The sequence below is a fragment of the Protobothrops mucrosquamatus genome, unplaced genomic scaffold, assembly GCF_001527695.2.
Source record: "Protobothrops mucrosquamatus isolate PMUCROS unplaced genomic scaffold, P.Mucros_1.0 scaffold100, whole genome shotgun sequence".
Taxonomy (NCBI): Eukaryota; Metazoa; Chordata; class Lepidosauria; order Squamata; family Viperidae; genus Protobothrops; species Protobothrops mucrosquamatus.
Window position 1 is genome coordinate 384,334 of NW_015386473.1, and position 17,072 is coordinate 401,405.

Genomic DNA, 17,072 nt, shown 5'->3' on the forward strand with positions numbered 1-17,072 from the left:
TAATATAGAAATAGATTACCAATCTAGTCAAGAACTTGGGTTAGATTTTTTTTTCTTACTGTGTGCTGCTATGTCCAATCAAGTTGGATTCTATTTCTCTGTTCAAGAGCAGGAAATGTATGTATTCTCAAGCCTTTTTATTCATGCCTTAGCCCAGTGATGGCAAACCTTTTAGAGACAGAGTGCCCCAAAACTGCCCCGCCCCCGCTCTGCCTCCCACCCCGTACTGCCCCCCTGCCCCACCCCCACTCTGTCCCCTGCCCCACCCGCCCACAGGGCCACTCACCACCTCCACAGATCGCCCAGGCAGCCTTGCAGTGCCATGTTGGCCACGTCCTCCGCCCGCGCCCCAATGCATCATCTGCACACGATGGGGTGTGAGGGTGGAGTCTTGTCCCTGCTGCCTGGCTGCCATGTGCTTGGCTGTGCTGCTCTGCACAGGCCGGGCCCAGGGGCAACTCTCCTCTGGGGGGACTGCTGGTGAGGAGGGGGCTGCAGGGGGAGGTGGGGCTAGGGCGACAGCATGCGTGCCCACAGAGAGGGCTCTGAGTGCCGCCTCTGGCACGCGTGCCATAGGTTCGCCACCACTGCCTTAGCCTGTTCATGAAAAAAACAATGTTTTCCTTAGTCTATTGTTGTAATTTGTAAATAATATGAAAACATTTTACAGCATCTTTTACAAGAAATGTATTTGAATCACTCTATTTTTGTAGACCAATGTTATCTTACATTTCATTTAAATGGCTTTTTATTGTATCTGAACAACTCTGAAGTGTATCCTTTTATTCTTTAAAAAATATTGTACAATGTAAATACTTAGTAATACTTAGTATTTGTCTTTTTATACTTTTCAGTAAATTTTGATTTTTATCTCTGATGAGATTGGTGTGTCTCCCAAGAAGAAGCAACAGGGCTGAAACGTCTAATCATATTCTTCTAGACCAGTGTTTCTTAAAGTGTGGTCTTAGAACATCTGGGAATCTCTCAAGACTCTTTCAGGGATCCTTGAATTCAAAACTATTTGCCAATCCATGTTGGAAAAAATTAATTAATTAAATTAAAATCCTATCAAACAACCATGAGAAGTTATAGTGTTAATGAATGCATCTATTTTAATTTTTAATAACTGCAAATATTGATAAATGAAACCCATATAAATAAAAGCCCTTTTGGATTCCTCCTTAATTTTTAAAAGGGGGAAGCGGTCACTGGAGAAAAAAATTAAGAAGCTGCCTTAGACTGTATAGCCAGGAGGCTGCAGTATCGATAATCTTCTGCTTTTTGCTTTTTAACCTCTAAATCACTAAAAAAGCTGCATAGGTTGTGAGATCCCTATTTATTTGTGACACTGGAATTACAGGCCTGATGTCAGATGGAGGACATCCTGGAAGATAGATGGAGGCCGCAGAAATTACTATTGCAAAATGGGCAGGATATGAAGATGTCTCTTTGATCTGGAGAGAATTTTCGGCAGTCTGGATCCAGCATCCAGCTGCCTTTTCAGCCATAACGCCTCCCGCTAATCCAGAGTCTCAGTTTGCCATTTCTCCCCAGAAACCTCTCCTCAATTTTTTGTTTCTAAGGAAGCAAAAACTACAACCAAGTGACAAAACAAATCTGATGACCCAAATCTGCTTGTAGAGCAGTGGTTCTCAAGCTTCCTAATGCCGCGACCCTTTAATACAGTTCCTCATGTTGTGGTGACCCCCAACTCTAAGGGCTCTCCAAGCGCGCAACGACGACGCCCACTCACCCGCCGTGCCCGGGGCTCTGCACGCCTCGCCTGTCCTCGCCTCACTTCCGAAGGTCGCTGGCCTGCCCGGCTCCAGCTGGCCGGGGAGGGGGGGCGCAGGAAGGCCGCTCTGGCGGATCCGCCCAGCCTGGTTGGAGAAGCACCCAGGCAGAGAGAGAGAGCCAAGAGGACAACAGCACCAGCAGAGCTTAGTTCAGCCTCCTCCGTGGAAAGGGCCGCGAAGCAGTGCAGCCTCCCTTAGGAGATGCTCGACGGAAACGAATCCAGTGCTGCAACGGCCCCCAGCTCGAAGCCGTGCGGAGACGGATAGAGGAACGATGTCTTGGTTCCTAAGACCATCGGAAATATGTGTTTTCTGATGGTCTTAGGCGACCCCTGTGAAAGAGTCATTCGACCCCCAAAGGGGTCACGACCCACAGGTTGAGAACCGCTGTTGTAGAGTATTTGGAATCAAAATACATAAAATCCTATATTCTGCTTCTTTTGAAAATCTTTAAAAATTGAAGTTTGCAAAAATATAAATATTATTCAAAGTTGCCTGTGCAATTTTATTCTATGATTGTATGCTCTTAAATTAGGTAATTTGCGTTTTAGAATGAAATAATAACACAGAATATAAACAATAATGCAGTATAAATCTCAAATACTCTCATGCCTAATAAGAGGGCATTAAGAATCTTCTTATTGATTCACTCATATCCTGACTAATCCTGCAGGCTTGGTTGGTACCAGGGTAAAGGCTTTCTAGCAGGTTTCTGACTGTAATCAATCTCATTCCTAATAGAATTAGATATGTACAAAATAATCCTATTAAAATTTTTTTTAGAGAAAATCTCAGAATCACATCCATCCTCCCCACCCCCATTATGCCACTGTTGCCCTTCAGAGAAATATGTGATAACAACATGTTAGCTTCTATTACTTTTAAGAGTTAAGGAATTTCAAAAGTTAGGTATTGTGATATTTTCTCCTCCACTAGGATCGATATATAATCTAAGGTTATAATATTTACTTTGTAAATTACAATTTTCAAAACAAGATTTTATTCCATAGAACTGAAAGCAAAGAGCAAACATTTTAAATTGTTCTAGTCCTCTGGCAATCAATTAAAAACAGCATTAAGTGTGTTTAATGTTGTAATTTGAATGTTTCCCCAAAAGACAGCTTTATTGAAATGGTACTATTGAAAGAAAGCTGGTTGATCAGATTGATGGGCAGATATGATTTTAGCCTTGGTCACTTGACTCAAACATAGGCCCATTGCCCTTGCTTTTTTGAGTGTGTGGAAATCCCTCTGATTCTGTGAGAATCTTCCTTTCCTTTTAGAAACTGAATTAACTAGCATTGGAAGAACTGGGTAGAACCTGTGGTTTCTCCCTTAAAGAGGTTGTTTCATTTGATTCTACTGATGCCTCAGGCTGGTCTCACTGAATGGTGTTCTCCTTACAAGTTTGGTGAAAGGGAAAACAGTTCATAATTGCTGCAGATGCAAATTACTTAGATGTCATTTTCAGACCTCTGACGGATTAAAAAATCTGTTTAAAAGCTGTTAAGCTTTTGTGAGTCTGTGAAGTCTTTTCATAAATTAGCAATAAGCATTGATGACAATATATGCTTCAAAGATTCAGAAAATTGCCAGAAGCATCTCTTATCTCTGCTTGTCTCGCTGTGTCCCCTACAGCCTTTTCCATTACACTAATGCTACTTATACACTGTTCACTAGTGGGCTGCCACAGAGTTGGTACCTTCTTGCTGTTCAGTAATATGTTTTCTTCTAAACTTGATGGTTAGTCTTGAGAGACAGTAAAAATAGAGATTGTTATTTTTCAGCCAGTTGAGTGTAAAGTTCAATTAAATGGAATGAAGGGCATAACAAATGAAGTCCAGTTTCACTCACCATTCCAATTAAGTTATTGGAATTCGTTTAAAAAGTATTTTGGTAGTAAATTCACTTTAACAAAATCAAGTAATTCAATCAGTCAGATTTAACTTAGGGGGATACATATGTAGCATTAGCTACATATTAGCTCCAGAAATTCTAGAGACATGGTGGCACAGTGGTTAGAATGCAGTATTGCAGGCTAACTCTGCCCACAGTTTGGAGTTTGATCCTGATGGGCTCAAGGTTGACTCAGCCTTCCATCCTTCCGAGGTCGGTAAAATGAGGACCCAGATTGTTGGGGGCAATATGCTGACATTGTATCCCACCCAAAGAGTGCTGTAAAGGACTATGAAGCAATATATAAGCCTAAATGTTTTGTTTTTGCTATTGTGAAAGATATTACATGCAATTATGTAGCTAAGTTATGACATAGCAAGCTTGGAACTTCAGAACATAAAAAAATGAATTATTCGGTGAAAGAGACTTCAGGTTATGCATCCTACAATACCAAGCATGTGCCTGAAGGTGCTTCTTGACTATTTAAATATAATGTTAATTTTATATCTGTGTGGGTTACTAAGATTGGTTTTGGAGTTAACATATTTGGCTCATGGTGGAAGTCCCCAGGAAACAAGCAGAATGGAGTTCCACATTTATGAGACTAGGGTAGAAGTGAATGCTGACCCTTGAGTCGATTTATTTTGTCCAATATGCCAGCTGCCTGGATAACAAACCCAAAAGTACAAGCTACTGAGCTTACCTTAAGAACTCCACGTTTACATTTCACAAGCCAGGTTATTATGAAAAAAAAAATGTTTCGGATAAAAAAGAAAGGTTTGTCTACTAAGGCTATTCTCAAACACTATAAAGATGACCTGCATACCAGAGAGGGCAACATTGAGCCAATACGAATGTTTGTCACAGCCTTTTTTCTCTTACAAGGCTGAGTGTAGCTGGTTGTGAGACTGGTTTACAATAAGAAGCAGCTCAGAAAGGGGGGGGGGAACCCACACAAGTAATTGCTGACCCCTCTGATCCAAAATCTTGCTGATTTCAAGATCCTGCATAATTATTTCTAAGTGAAAAAATGCTGGGAGATTCTATCACTGATCCTTCATATCATGTATTGTTTATCTCTTGTTCCTGAAATCTATAGTTTCTAGTGCCTTTACTCAAAGCTGGTGTCATGTCCAACTCTGTATTAGTCATTGAAATTAATTTTAAAAAGAAAAAAATACTTTCCAGATTAAATTGCAGCAATTTTAAGATTAGACAGTAACCAAGAATATTGAAAAAAATATATTTGAATCTCACTTTATGAAAGAACCAATGACAGTCCTGCTGCCAAGTTTTTAGTTTTGAGATGGATGGTAAAGATCTTTCTGGTTAATAGGATTTGAGGAACAGCCATTTCTAAGGAAGGAACTAGAGCCCAAAACAACTTTGGCTAATCCTATCCTGGTGTCACTTCATGAAGGCGCCTGCCTCTTAAAAACAAGTATTCTTCTTAACTCAGAGCTGTCAATCTCTTGTACTGGATAGAGAGTTCTTACTGTTATGGAAGGTTTGAATGACTTCTCCATTGCTTTATAGCTCTTTTTCAGTGCTGCCAACCAAAGTGTCTCTTAGTAAAACACTCAGATATATGTGATCAAGGCATCTGCTATTAAGAGAAGCAAAGAATAGCGAGATCTATGTATTTTTATGCCTTGAATGGATTTGTGAATAGCAGTTTGGCATAAGAGAAATTAAGGCATGCTTCTTAAACATGCCAATCTTGTCTCGTCATTTCCCTTCATCAGTAATGACAATTGCCTAAGCTTAATATTATCTAAAGATAATATATTTGAAAAAGAGTGAATGTGGACTCATTTGCATATTGCATGCATAGACATTGTATTTACTCATCATACTATTTCTTGTCAGGATAAACAAAGGACAGGTATGAAAGTCTGAACCAAATAAATTAAAAGACACAAGATAAAAGAAAAAGTAGTAGTTTATACCAGCACTATTCATTATTCCTCACATGCCTCTCTGTCCTTGCTTCTGTCATGTTAATACACTGACTCATACGTGACCTTTTATTTTTTTAAACTTCTCTTGAAGAATCTCCTCAGTTCCATCCCACCACAACCTTTTCCACCTCTCCCTTCAACAACCTCTGTCTCTCTTAATAAATGTCTTCCTGAAGGGAATTTGTTTGTATTCAGACCTCATTATCAGGTGACATAGGTCTAGAAGATCATACAAGAAAATCAGGAATTCTTTTAGCAAATAATTTTCCAAAAACTGGTATAATTGCATACTTATAACTTACTATATATTCAGGAATGGTACCTTATCAACTATATCATATTTGCCTTAGTGTAATTTTAAACATTGGTAATTTTCTCTGCTCAATACATATATATATAAGTACAAATACACAAACATACAATTTTACTAAAAATAGATAAAGTCTTATCTTTTTTTAATTTTGCATGTCTTTTATATGTGCATATACATATATGTTTTTTGCAGAACCTTTTTGGCTGCTGGTAGTCATGGGATTTAAGTCATGCATGTTGTCAAATTCTGAACAATAGCAATTCAGAGTAGTCATAGTCTTCTCCAGCTCCTGAGATTTGAAATTCTCCTGCCATCATAATGGTCATAAATGTAGTTATAAATAAACAAAATCCAGTATTTGAGTAGCCACTGAGTGATCTAACTGTCCATGTGTTCTCCCTTCGCGTTTGTATGGACTTTCACATTGTAGAAGTTACAACTCTGCCAACAAAAAGAAGACCTGTTAGGATTTATATGTGCACTTCTATTTTTAGAAAGACACAGAATAAATAATTGAGGTAGACAAGAGGTGTATATCCCTAAGCATTATTCTACAATGGTACACTTCCTTTTTTTAGAAGAAGATGTGGAGAACTTTGATGTAACAAACTTATCTCAAGATGTGCTGCAAAGCATCGAAGCTGACAGCTTTTGGTGTATGAGCAAACTGCTGGATGGGATCCAGGTAGGACATTTATCTGTACTGACTCTCAGGACTCCAGGGAATCTCTTCCTTGGATAATTCAACCTCTGCTATTCCCAGCCACTTCTGCTGCTTCATGGTCACCCAAGGATAATGTGGAGCCTAGACTTTCGTAATTTTACCTGCTTTGGCCTCTATACTGAAGGCAATGTACAAAAGCAAGTGCACTCCATGCTTAAAAAAAGAATTTGAAAAGATATATTCAGTTATTTAAATATTATGTCTCCCAAATATTCAATTTGAATCATGGCAGTTCATTACTATTCAATCATTTGTTTTATAATTCATTCTATATTTGTATAATTTATTCTGGGTTTCTTAATTCTAGAGAAAGAGAAGGAATCACATGGATACTGAAACAGCACTCTCTAGTCCCTGAAAATCTTAATAATGCTTTCCTCTGCTTAAATTTCTGGGTTATTATAAATGTACAGTTGGGTATGTCTTCACAGCTCTAAGGGCTAGAAACATAATGTAAAACTAATATGAAATTCTCAGGAAACTTAATTGAGTTCCTAGTTTAACATTATACAGGTTTTGACCATGCTGTGCAAAAACTATATTCAATTTAAGTTTATATTATTTTAATATAAATTTTATTATTATTTTAAGGTGTGTCACCCCAAAAACAGAATTTTTGAAAGTCTTTTAGGGGATCTTTTTTGTAATATATCCTTAATTTTGAAAATATATACATAATTTCTGTAATTCATGGAGAACCAGGGTTTCCAGAATGTCTTATAACCTCATGAGGTCAGCAGTTTCTCCTATTTGTTCATGATGTGTTGAATAAATAAACGGAGAACATGAGATTGCTACAGGCAGTTAAAAAGGGCAAGAAATGGTTAATACCCAATTCTCGCCACCATTTCCTATTGCATATGAGCATTCCATAAGGAGCGTATCCATCAGATATGTCCCAAACATCAGAAATTTATGGTAAGGTTTATTGTATATATACAGTTTCATATTTTATTTCTGACATTTTTGGAAAACCCTGGAAAAGCATTTTCAATCCTCTTAAACACACAATATATTTTTGCTTCAGGACAACTACACATTTGCACAACCAGGGATCCAAAAAAAAGTCAAAGCACTGGAGGAACTTGTCAGTCGTATTGATGGTAGGTGAATTTTGAGTTTGACACCTGCAATTGAAATTGTAACACTCATGGATTCTCACTTGAGAGAAAAACATAGGGTGTAGAACACTAACAATTGACATGAGACCAAAGTCATAGGCTCTTTTTCTAGTTGTCATAGGTGACAATCAGACTGGGATATTGATGTACTTAAGGCATGTTAGAAATAGAATACTCTTGGGAAGAAAGGGTGAATGGGAAGTCGTAGGCTGATATGCATGTAAGAGAAAAAATTAGCAGAAAAAGGACTAAAATTTATAAAATGTAAGTAAAAGGCATTTTGTATGGGCAGCCCCCCCAAATGACCACATTGATGATAGGTTTTAAATAATTGCCATTTCCACAGCTCTGTTTATTAAGACTTTAAGATCTCAAGCATTTGAACTTTCCAAAATTCTAATGGGAAGCGATTCCATAGGATGGGTGCCAGTGACAAAAAAAACAGGAGTTTCTCATATTCAGATATAGTACAGTAGAATATATGTAACTCAGGGTTGATCTGTGGAGTCCTTGGTTCTCTCTGAGCTTGGCTGTTTGTAGACATTTTATTACCCAACTAGGTAACATCATCAGTGCAAGTGAGTGGGTTTTTCCCTATTTACCTACAGTAGCTTGCCCTTCCAATGTTAATGGGAATCTGGTTTTCTCCTTGCTAGTTTCTTGATAGAAACAGGACAGAAAAACAGAAGTTTTTCACATTCTCCAAATCTCAGAGGCAGGCTAAGCATTCTATCTGAGATGCAGGAACCAGATGGATAGGAGTAGGCAGCCCTGTTGGACATGATAGGTCAAATCCAGCATGTTGAATTGTACTCAGAAGTGGAATAGAGACAGCAAGGAAAGATACTGTTTCATAGAGATGTGATTTCTACTAATGACAGCAAATATATCAAATATTTGCCATTTGCAAATAAAATGTCCTGTTCCAGAGCAGGTACACAGTCACTTTAGGAAGTATGAAGTGGAGTACTTGCAGTTTGCCTTTCGCTGGATGAACAATCTCCTGATGAGGGAGCTTCCTCTTCGCTGCACCATTCGCCTTTGGGACACTTATCAGGTATGAGTACCTAGACTTCTTTGTTGGAAGCCTGTCTTGATAAAAATGGTGCCATGTGACTTTACTCAGACACCTTTTCCCAGCAATAATCTTGCATGGAAGCAGGCAGTAGTATACTCAGATCACTTATTTACTTACTTACTTACTTACTTACTTGCTTGCTTACTTACTTACTTATTTAGCTACCCATCTCACGTTTGTGACTCTGGACAGCTCAAATGATTAAATTAGCAAGAGCAAAAAACTGTCAAAACAATTACAACAAAATGATTGTTTAATCAAAAATGATTAAAACAATTAAAGTACTATAAACAAAACAAAAAAAAACCCACAAGAGCGTGCATTCAGAGTCTTAAACACAGTGCAGCCATTTTGTGGGCTCCGTATTTCTGAATGGCAAAACCAACTTTTCAGGGCCTTCTGGAAGGCCAGTCTTCCCCCAGGACTCTAGAGGGCAGGTCTTTACAGGTAGTCCTTGACTTATGATCACAATTGAGCTTAAAATTTATGTTGCTAAGTGAGACAGTTGTTAGGTGAATTTTGCCATATTTTACGATCTCTCTTGCCACAGTTGTTAAGTCAGGGGTCTTCAAACATGGCCCTTTTATGACTTGTGGACTTTTATGACTTGTGGACATGCCTGGCTGAGGAATTCTGGGAGTTGAAGTCCACAAGTCATAAAAGGGCCAAGTTTGAAGACCCCTGTGTTAAGTGAATTACTGCAGCTGTTAATTTAGTAACACAGTTGTTAAGTGAATCTGGTTTCCCCAATGACTTTGCTTGTTAGAAGGTTGCAAAAGGGGATCACATGACTTCGGGACACCGCAACGGTCATAAATATGAGTCAGTTGCCAAGCGTCTGAATTTTGATCACATGACCATGGGGATGCTGCAGCGGTTGTAAGTGTGAAAAATGGTCTTAAGTCACTTTTTTCAGTGATGCTGTAACTTTGAACAATCACTAAATGAACTGTTGTAAGTCAAGGACTACCTGTGTAGCATCATCACGAAATAGAGCTCTGCCGCTATCCTTGCACATAACTTATATGCATATCCACAACTCTAAAAATGTAGAAAAGCAGTGAGAAATAAAGCATGCTGATAACAGCGGTTCTAACCCCAAGTAATGTGTTCTTTTCAGTCTGAGCCTGAGGGATTCTCTCATTTCCATTTATATGTCTGTGCTGCATTCTTGATTAAGTGGCGGAAAGAGATTTTGGATGAAGAGGACTTCCAGGTAAATCATCAGCAGGCAACCACATTTATAAAAGGATGCTGTGTAATTATCCTGCTTGAGAATGTGTTTATTTCAGGGAAGAGAAGAGAATGCTTACGTATGTACAGCAGTTTTTTCTGGTCTGTGATTACGGGCATGAAATCACTTTACCCAGAGATGCAGACATTTTCTCTGAGGGCTTTGGTAACATAATTTCCACAGCTGTAATATCGGACTCTGCTACATTGTCTATAAGTAAAGCAGGAGGCAAAGATTTCGTGTTTTAGGCTTTGACCCCAACCCTGAGATGGTGTCCCCCCCCCCAACTGGTTATCAGGATCAATGCTGCCTGAATCAGATCCCCAGTGACTATAGTTCATATTGAATTGAATGGACTGCAAGAATATAGGTTTTGAGATTATCTTGGTCCAGGTTGTCTGCGTGGTTTTGTTTTTTATCTGTTTTTATGGATGTTTTGATTTGGCATGTCTCCCTGAGTTGGGGCACGATAATAAATTTGAATAAATAAAATAATGAAACAGAAAGGTAATGCCACGAGAACATAAAAGTGTTTTCGCCCATTTAAAGCCAAGGTCACATCTCTGAGCTGTCTCTTTTCCTCATTTCAGGGCCTTCTAATGTTACTACAGAATCTACCCACCATACACTGGGGCAATGAAGAGATTGGACTCCTCCTTGCTGAAGCCTACAGACTAAAGTACATGTTTGCAGATGCTCCCAATCACTATCGTCGATAGGCAGTAGGGGGTCTGCCTTTGCTTCTCATTGTGCTGGCACAGTTTCAATCACTGTGGCATTCGATCACCTAAGCCCTCGGACACACTGACCAGGAGCCCAATCTTTGCTGTAAAAAAGCTCCCATCAGACTTCTGTCTTCACTTTTGTGTGTGCCTGCCTGCCACTCCATGTGTGGACATGCCACTCCAGAAACCATTAGTGTCCTGCTGTGATGATGGCCTGAGCTTGGATGGAAGTGAAATGAATAAACAGAACTTCTGAATGCCTTCCAAGTTTCAGCCTAGATAATCTAAGTCTTTGCAGCCTCTTGTTAACCTGCTAAGCACAGACAAACTCATGCACTTCCTGTTTGGCCTGTTTCTTTTTTTTCTTGTTTCCCCCTGTTTCTTCTTCGGCAGTTGTTTAAACTCCCCAATGAAGATGCCTTACAAAGAGTCCTGCCCAAGAGAAGGCAGTGCTGTTGAACACAAGACACTCTCAGGCCTTAGCTTCACTCTGCATGTCTGAAGAAGTGAAGCATTTCAGGCATTAACAAAAGACATATATACTTCATGTGCATGCTGCCACATTCCTTTTGTGCAGCATCTCTGTGTGGGATGATGCACATACATTGAAAAGGCTGTCTAGTTCATGCACAATTCAGAAAAATACAAGTGAATTAAAAACAACTCCACCTGTAATTGTTGGATTGCCTAACCTGGTATGTGCACTGAACGTAGGTGAGGGGGGGGGAGCTGTGCTTTTCCCCCCCTTCTTTTTTAGAAAAAAAAATCCTTTCTGTGACAATGACACTCCTGTAAGGCATTATATGTAAATTGTGTTCTTGTGTATATGGGTAAAGGTTGTACAATATAAGTCGTCTGTTTGTAGCAGATATGATTTTATATTTATAGTCTGCCTCTCTGGCGTGCAAACGCTGCCTAGGTTACAAATAACGATGGGCCTCCTGCTTCCTCTGTCCATCAGGTTTTGAAGCTGTCAACACATCTGCACTAGCACATTTATTCTTCCCCAGAATGCACATTTCATTTTTATTAGAGGGAAAAAAATTGACTCCAAAGCAGAATGACATTGCATGACCTCCAGTGCCAAGGAATTTGAGGGTCTGAAGATTTTAAAAAAACTTGCTGCTGAACCATGAATTTCATGGATTTTTTATTTTTTTATTTTATTTTTTTGTTGCGGGAGGCCTGCACTTCCCAAACCGCGCTTGAGCTTGCCCTTGTGGAAAGCAGATCTCCAGCTGTGGCAAAGCACATTGCTATGGCCCTGTCTTCTGCAAGGTTTGTGTCCTATCCTGTGTCTTCTGGATGTTTATGCTCAGCTACACCCACCCCTTTCTCCAGGCAGAGACTTCTTCTTTCAAGGCTCCAACCTCTTCTGGGGAGACAGCAGCTTTAATACCAAGCCCACTTCTTCTCCTCTCCACTATTATGGCAGTGTGAGTTCCAGTGGAAAAAAAAGGAATATATATTTTAATTGACTGGTTTATGCAGGCAGTAGTGCAATCTCATTAGTGCCAACCTTTGGCCTCTCAGATCACATTTGTTTCCATAGGCCAAATTCTTCAGATTGTGCCGGGCTGACTTCTGCTTGTCTCATCAGACTTCCAACTGCATCCATCTCATTTTGTTTTCTTTCTTGGAGTTGAAAAAGGAAAAGCAGACTCCTGGGATTCTTTTTTCAGTGAGGGTGTTGGGGGATATTTGAGGCAGAAGAAACACAAGACCCTTGCCATCATTCAGACACCAGTGTTTCTCAAGTTGCTTTCCTAACCGGGAATTGTTTTTTTTTTCAGGTATTGACTGGATTTTCCTTTGTAAGCGTGTATGTGTGAATTTGTTGTTTCCATTCTGACAACAACCTGGTGGTCATTAGTTTAATATGACTGATTAAAAAAAAAAATCCAGCTTCTGTTGCCAGTCTTTTCTTCTTAGGATTTCATGAGGTTATTAATGAAAGTACCAGAATGTGGAGATTCTTCCTCTCTTTATCCATTCCGGGTGGCTTATTTTCAGTGAAAATTTTCTTTGAGAATCTTCACTCTAAGCTTTCTCTTGTTTGTGATGAAAATTCCTCAGTATACACTGCAGAATATTGCACATTAGATGCACAACACATAGACTGCATGTGAAGCTACAAAGACCTTTAGAGCATCCAACCAGGCAGAAGCCAAAATATTTGTCCTTCTCAGTATTCCTTGAATCTGCAACATTGAAAGTTCACATTGGGCCAATTTCTATCAGGAAACATTTCTTCAATCCTTTCCCTAAATCATTTTGCTAGTTTCATATAAATGTTCCTTGTCTGATGACTAGATAAAGAGGCAGGAGTGGAAATGCAAAGTGCCTTGTCTTTTCAGTACTTTGCCAGAATTATTTGCACAGTGACCCCATTTTTAGGAATCAGAGAAAATCTGTTTTCTCTGCCTGCCAATTTCACAATTTAGCAAAGATCGGGAATGAGTAGATCCCATTAATAGTTTATGAGGGTAGTTAATCGTGCATTCTATAGTTCAACAATACCAAGCATATGGTCTATATTAGACCATTAAGATCACTGATCAGTACTAACTTTTTTGTACTTAAGAAGATTTGCATCCATGCAAGCAGGTGAGTCTGATTAATGTCTTGTGAATCAACAGGTAGCTTCCCCCAGAATCATCTTTTTTACCTTTGGCTTTAAATTGGTGAATGTCTGAATTCTGTAAAGATCTTAACGTAAGCAAGGAAATATCTCTTGTCTGAAGTGTAGCCTCTCCTTTTTCCTCCAATGGGATTACCAAATGGAAGAAAACTTTAGGTTTCGAAGATAGCGGCTTCTGTCAGTCTACACTCTACATAGTCTTATCAAAAATCCTGCCTGACTCTGAGCTTGTGTAATATGCAACAGCATAAACTGGGCTTGAGAAAGTTATGTTAAATATTTTCACTGAAAGCAGTTCTACATTACTGGTACACTGCTACAGCATCTTTCAATAGATCTCAAAAGAACCTTAGACTGAAGGATAATTCCTTTCTCAGGTTGTCCATTAACAGAGACTTTACGCTTGCAATGGTTCATTAGATTGTGGATTTTGTTGCTCAGGCTTGCTGGTCTGAGCTACAGATGGTCAAAGATGATAGGAAGAGTCTGCATTCCACATTGTTTTGACTCCACGTAACAAATATAGGAATTACTATGTTAAGTCTTATTGTATTCCCCCCCCCTTTTCCCACTGCCCATTAGCCAGAGTAGCTTTTATATGCTGTACATATAGATATACAATAGATATAATTAAAAATATAAATATATTTTTACTCTAGAGAAAAGGGCTCATAATTATGATGGGGTATCATTCTATATTTCATGCAGTCAGGACTGGGCACAGTGGGTCACTCAAACTTTCTCTCCCCCAGCCTAAGTTAATTACTATTAAAATAAAAAGTTCATTGGAGTGGAACAAACGTAATTACTTTTTGGGGAGCCTAATTATCTGCATTTATTGCCAGTGCTTTGTTGTAATTGATTGCTAATGGTCTGCTTCACTCTGGAATTATCTAATTAATACCTCTACCAGGGGGGAAAAAAGCCAGATTCTATTTGAACATGCAAGTGCCCTGTGGTATTGATTGCAGTTGTCTACATCTGGGTGCCTCAGCTGTATTCTCTTGTTTTACCTGAGTGCCTTCTTGGAGTAATCTACATTCTTAGTCTTGGTTGCCTTGCCAGTAGACCAGCTGGATGCCTTCCAGGTACCATCTTCTATAAGCCACCTACTTAGAAAAGCTGTATTATGCTCTGTTTCTGCAATTCAACTTCCTTGTTGCTGAAAGCAAATCCACAGCTATGCTGCTTCAAGCTTTATGTCTTGTTCACAAATATACGTATCTAACCCGATTTCACACTTCACTACTCAATGTGTTGCTTAAATATATGAACTGATGCCCTTGCTTTTGAACAAGGATACTAATGCTTAGTTTCTGGGGCCTAATTCATGATGGATCATTTATTTTTACAGGTCTTCAGATAACTCTGTGATCATCAGATGTTAATGATTCACATGGTTACAAGGTACAGCAGCTATTAATACATCTGTTACTTTTAATTGATCTTAAACCAGTTAATTTATAGCATATGTTGGTGCTTTTTGTGGACTTTTCTTTTGCTATAGATAAATTTGGTCTTTTGGAAAATAATTAATAGAATGCCACACACAAAGGGTCTACCTAGAAACACCTTTTTAAAAATACCCTCTTAATTTTGAAAGTCTGCTTTTCAGGTCATGAACAATGGTTAGAAGTAATAAAGATGTATAGAATATTCCTTGAGAAAGGAAATCATGCCAATCACATCCATGCTATCTGTAATAAAATTAGAGAAAAGCTGTTTACATATATGCCTACATCCCCACGACACTATTTTCTTTCTGGGTAAGCAATATTATATAATCCAGACAAGGTATACGAAATAATATGCAAATTAAATTCAAAGTATGCTCTAAGAGAAAAGAAAGGGAATCAGAAAAAATTGAATATAAAATTTGAAAGATACCTTGGGAATTATCTAACCAAACTGCCATGTAGCAAAATGGGGAGCATTCACTTTTACCTACAGCCATTTTCACTTATTTCAGCAAAAGTTCATTAGTCAGATCACCACATATATCCTCGGATTTCTTCATTTTCCCTTTGCAATGAACTTTCTACCAGGGAGATAACAAATTTATCTGCTTGCTTTAACTTTTCACCATTTATGTGTACTTTGGAACTGTTCAGTTTTCTTGGCCAACCTAATCACTTTAGTCTTTAGTGTATTAATTTTGAGATCCATACTCCTTGTTGTATCAGTTAGACTACCTAAAATAGACTAGCTAATGCAGTTAGGAATAGGGCAGGTCCAGCCCTCAGTCCTTGCTTTCTGGAATATCTGAGGGTTTGATTTTTTTTCCCCACCCCAACAAATACCTGAGGCCAGTGAGTGAGTTTATCTGCCATCCTAGGGCTAAGGTATCATCACTACACTGAATTTACAGATTCAGTGGTACTGATTTATTAGCCTCATCTGAGCTACAGGTCACACGAGGATAGTAGGCTGTGGGTCTATAAAACAGTCTTCAAATTCTTTGTTTTCTTTAAGTAAATCAGCTGAAAATCAAGCCAGTTTATGAGACATATTTCCAGATTTCAACCCCTTCCTCTACTTTTAGCAATAGCAATAGCAGTAGCGCTTAGACCAGGGGTAGGCAACCTTGGCTCTTTTATGACTCGTGGACTTCAACTTCGAATTCTGGGAGTTGAAGTCCATGAGTCATAAAAGAGCCAAGGTTGCCTATCCCTGGATTAGACTGATATACCGCTTCATAGTACTTTACAGACCTCTCTAAGCAGTTTACAGAGTCAGCATATTGCCCCCAACAATCTGGGGCCTTATTTTACTGACTTCGGAAGGATGGAAGGCTGAGTCAACTTGAACCAGTCAGAATCGAACTCCTGGCAGTGAGGAGTGAGTTAGCCTACAATACTGCATTCTAACCATTGCGCCGCCACCACATTCACCACAATTATAGCTAGATATTCTGCCCATACAGCCATTTCTGAGCCCTCTTCCCAGTTCCTCTACTTCTCTACCTCTGCTGGAATAACAAGCGCCAATGCTTTTCCTTTTGTATGCATGTTCTTTGAGGATTGATAGAAAAAACAGTTTTACAGTTTTTCCATATACTTATTTATTTATTTATTAAATTTATATACCGCCCTATCTCCCTTACGGGACTCAGGGCGGTGAACAGGCGATACTAAAAACCACAATAATAAATAAATAGTTTCTGTGCTAAAATCAAATTAAATAACAGGCCTGTTCTAAAAACACCCCATACAAAACCCCCACTAAAACATAATCAAACTACGCCAGGCCAGCTGCACGGAATAGATGGGCCTTCAGGGCTCGGCGAAAAAGGCGCAGGTCCGCAACTGTACGTAGGTCGGGGGGTAGGTCATTCCAGAGGGCAGGAGCTGCCACAGAGAAGGCTCTCCCCCTGGGGGTCGCCAACCGGCATTGTCTGGCCGACGGCACTCTAAGGAGGCCCTCTCTGTGGGAGCGGACTGGTCGAAGGGAGGTGTTTGGTAGGAGGCGGTCTTGCAAATACCTAGGTCCATTGCCATGGAGCGCTTTAAAAGTTGTTACTAACACCTTGAAGCGCACCCGGAAGGCCACCGGCAGCCAGTGCAGCTCGCGCAGGAGAGGTGTT

The 17,072-nt window shown here is 39.3% G+C and overlaps 1 protein-coding gene across 1 annotated transcript in view; it reads left to right on the forward strand.

Annotated features, from left to right (window-relative positions):
• TBC1D22B (TBC1 domain family member 22B) overlaps positions 1–11,946 on the forward strand; it is a 42,001-nt gene extending 30,055 nt beyond the window's left edge. Inside the window, exons 9-13 of the mRNA XM_015812600.1 lie at positions 6,545–6,651; positions 7,718–7,793; positions 8,741–8,868; positions 10,010–10,105; positions 10,714–11,946. Of these exons, the coding sequence (XP_015668086.1) occupies positions 6,545–6,651; positions 7,718–7,793; positions 8,741–8,868; positions 10,010–10,105; positions 10,714–10,842 (536 nt within the window). The 3' untranslated portion in view covers positions 10,843–11,946. The remainder of the gene's footprint in view (positions 1–6,544; positions 6,652–7,717; positions 7,794–8,740; positions 8,869–10,009; positions 10,106–10,713) is intronic.
• The last annotated feature ends 5,126 nt before the right edge of the window (positions 11,947–17,072 follow it).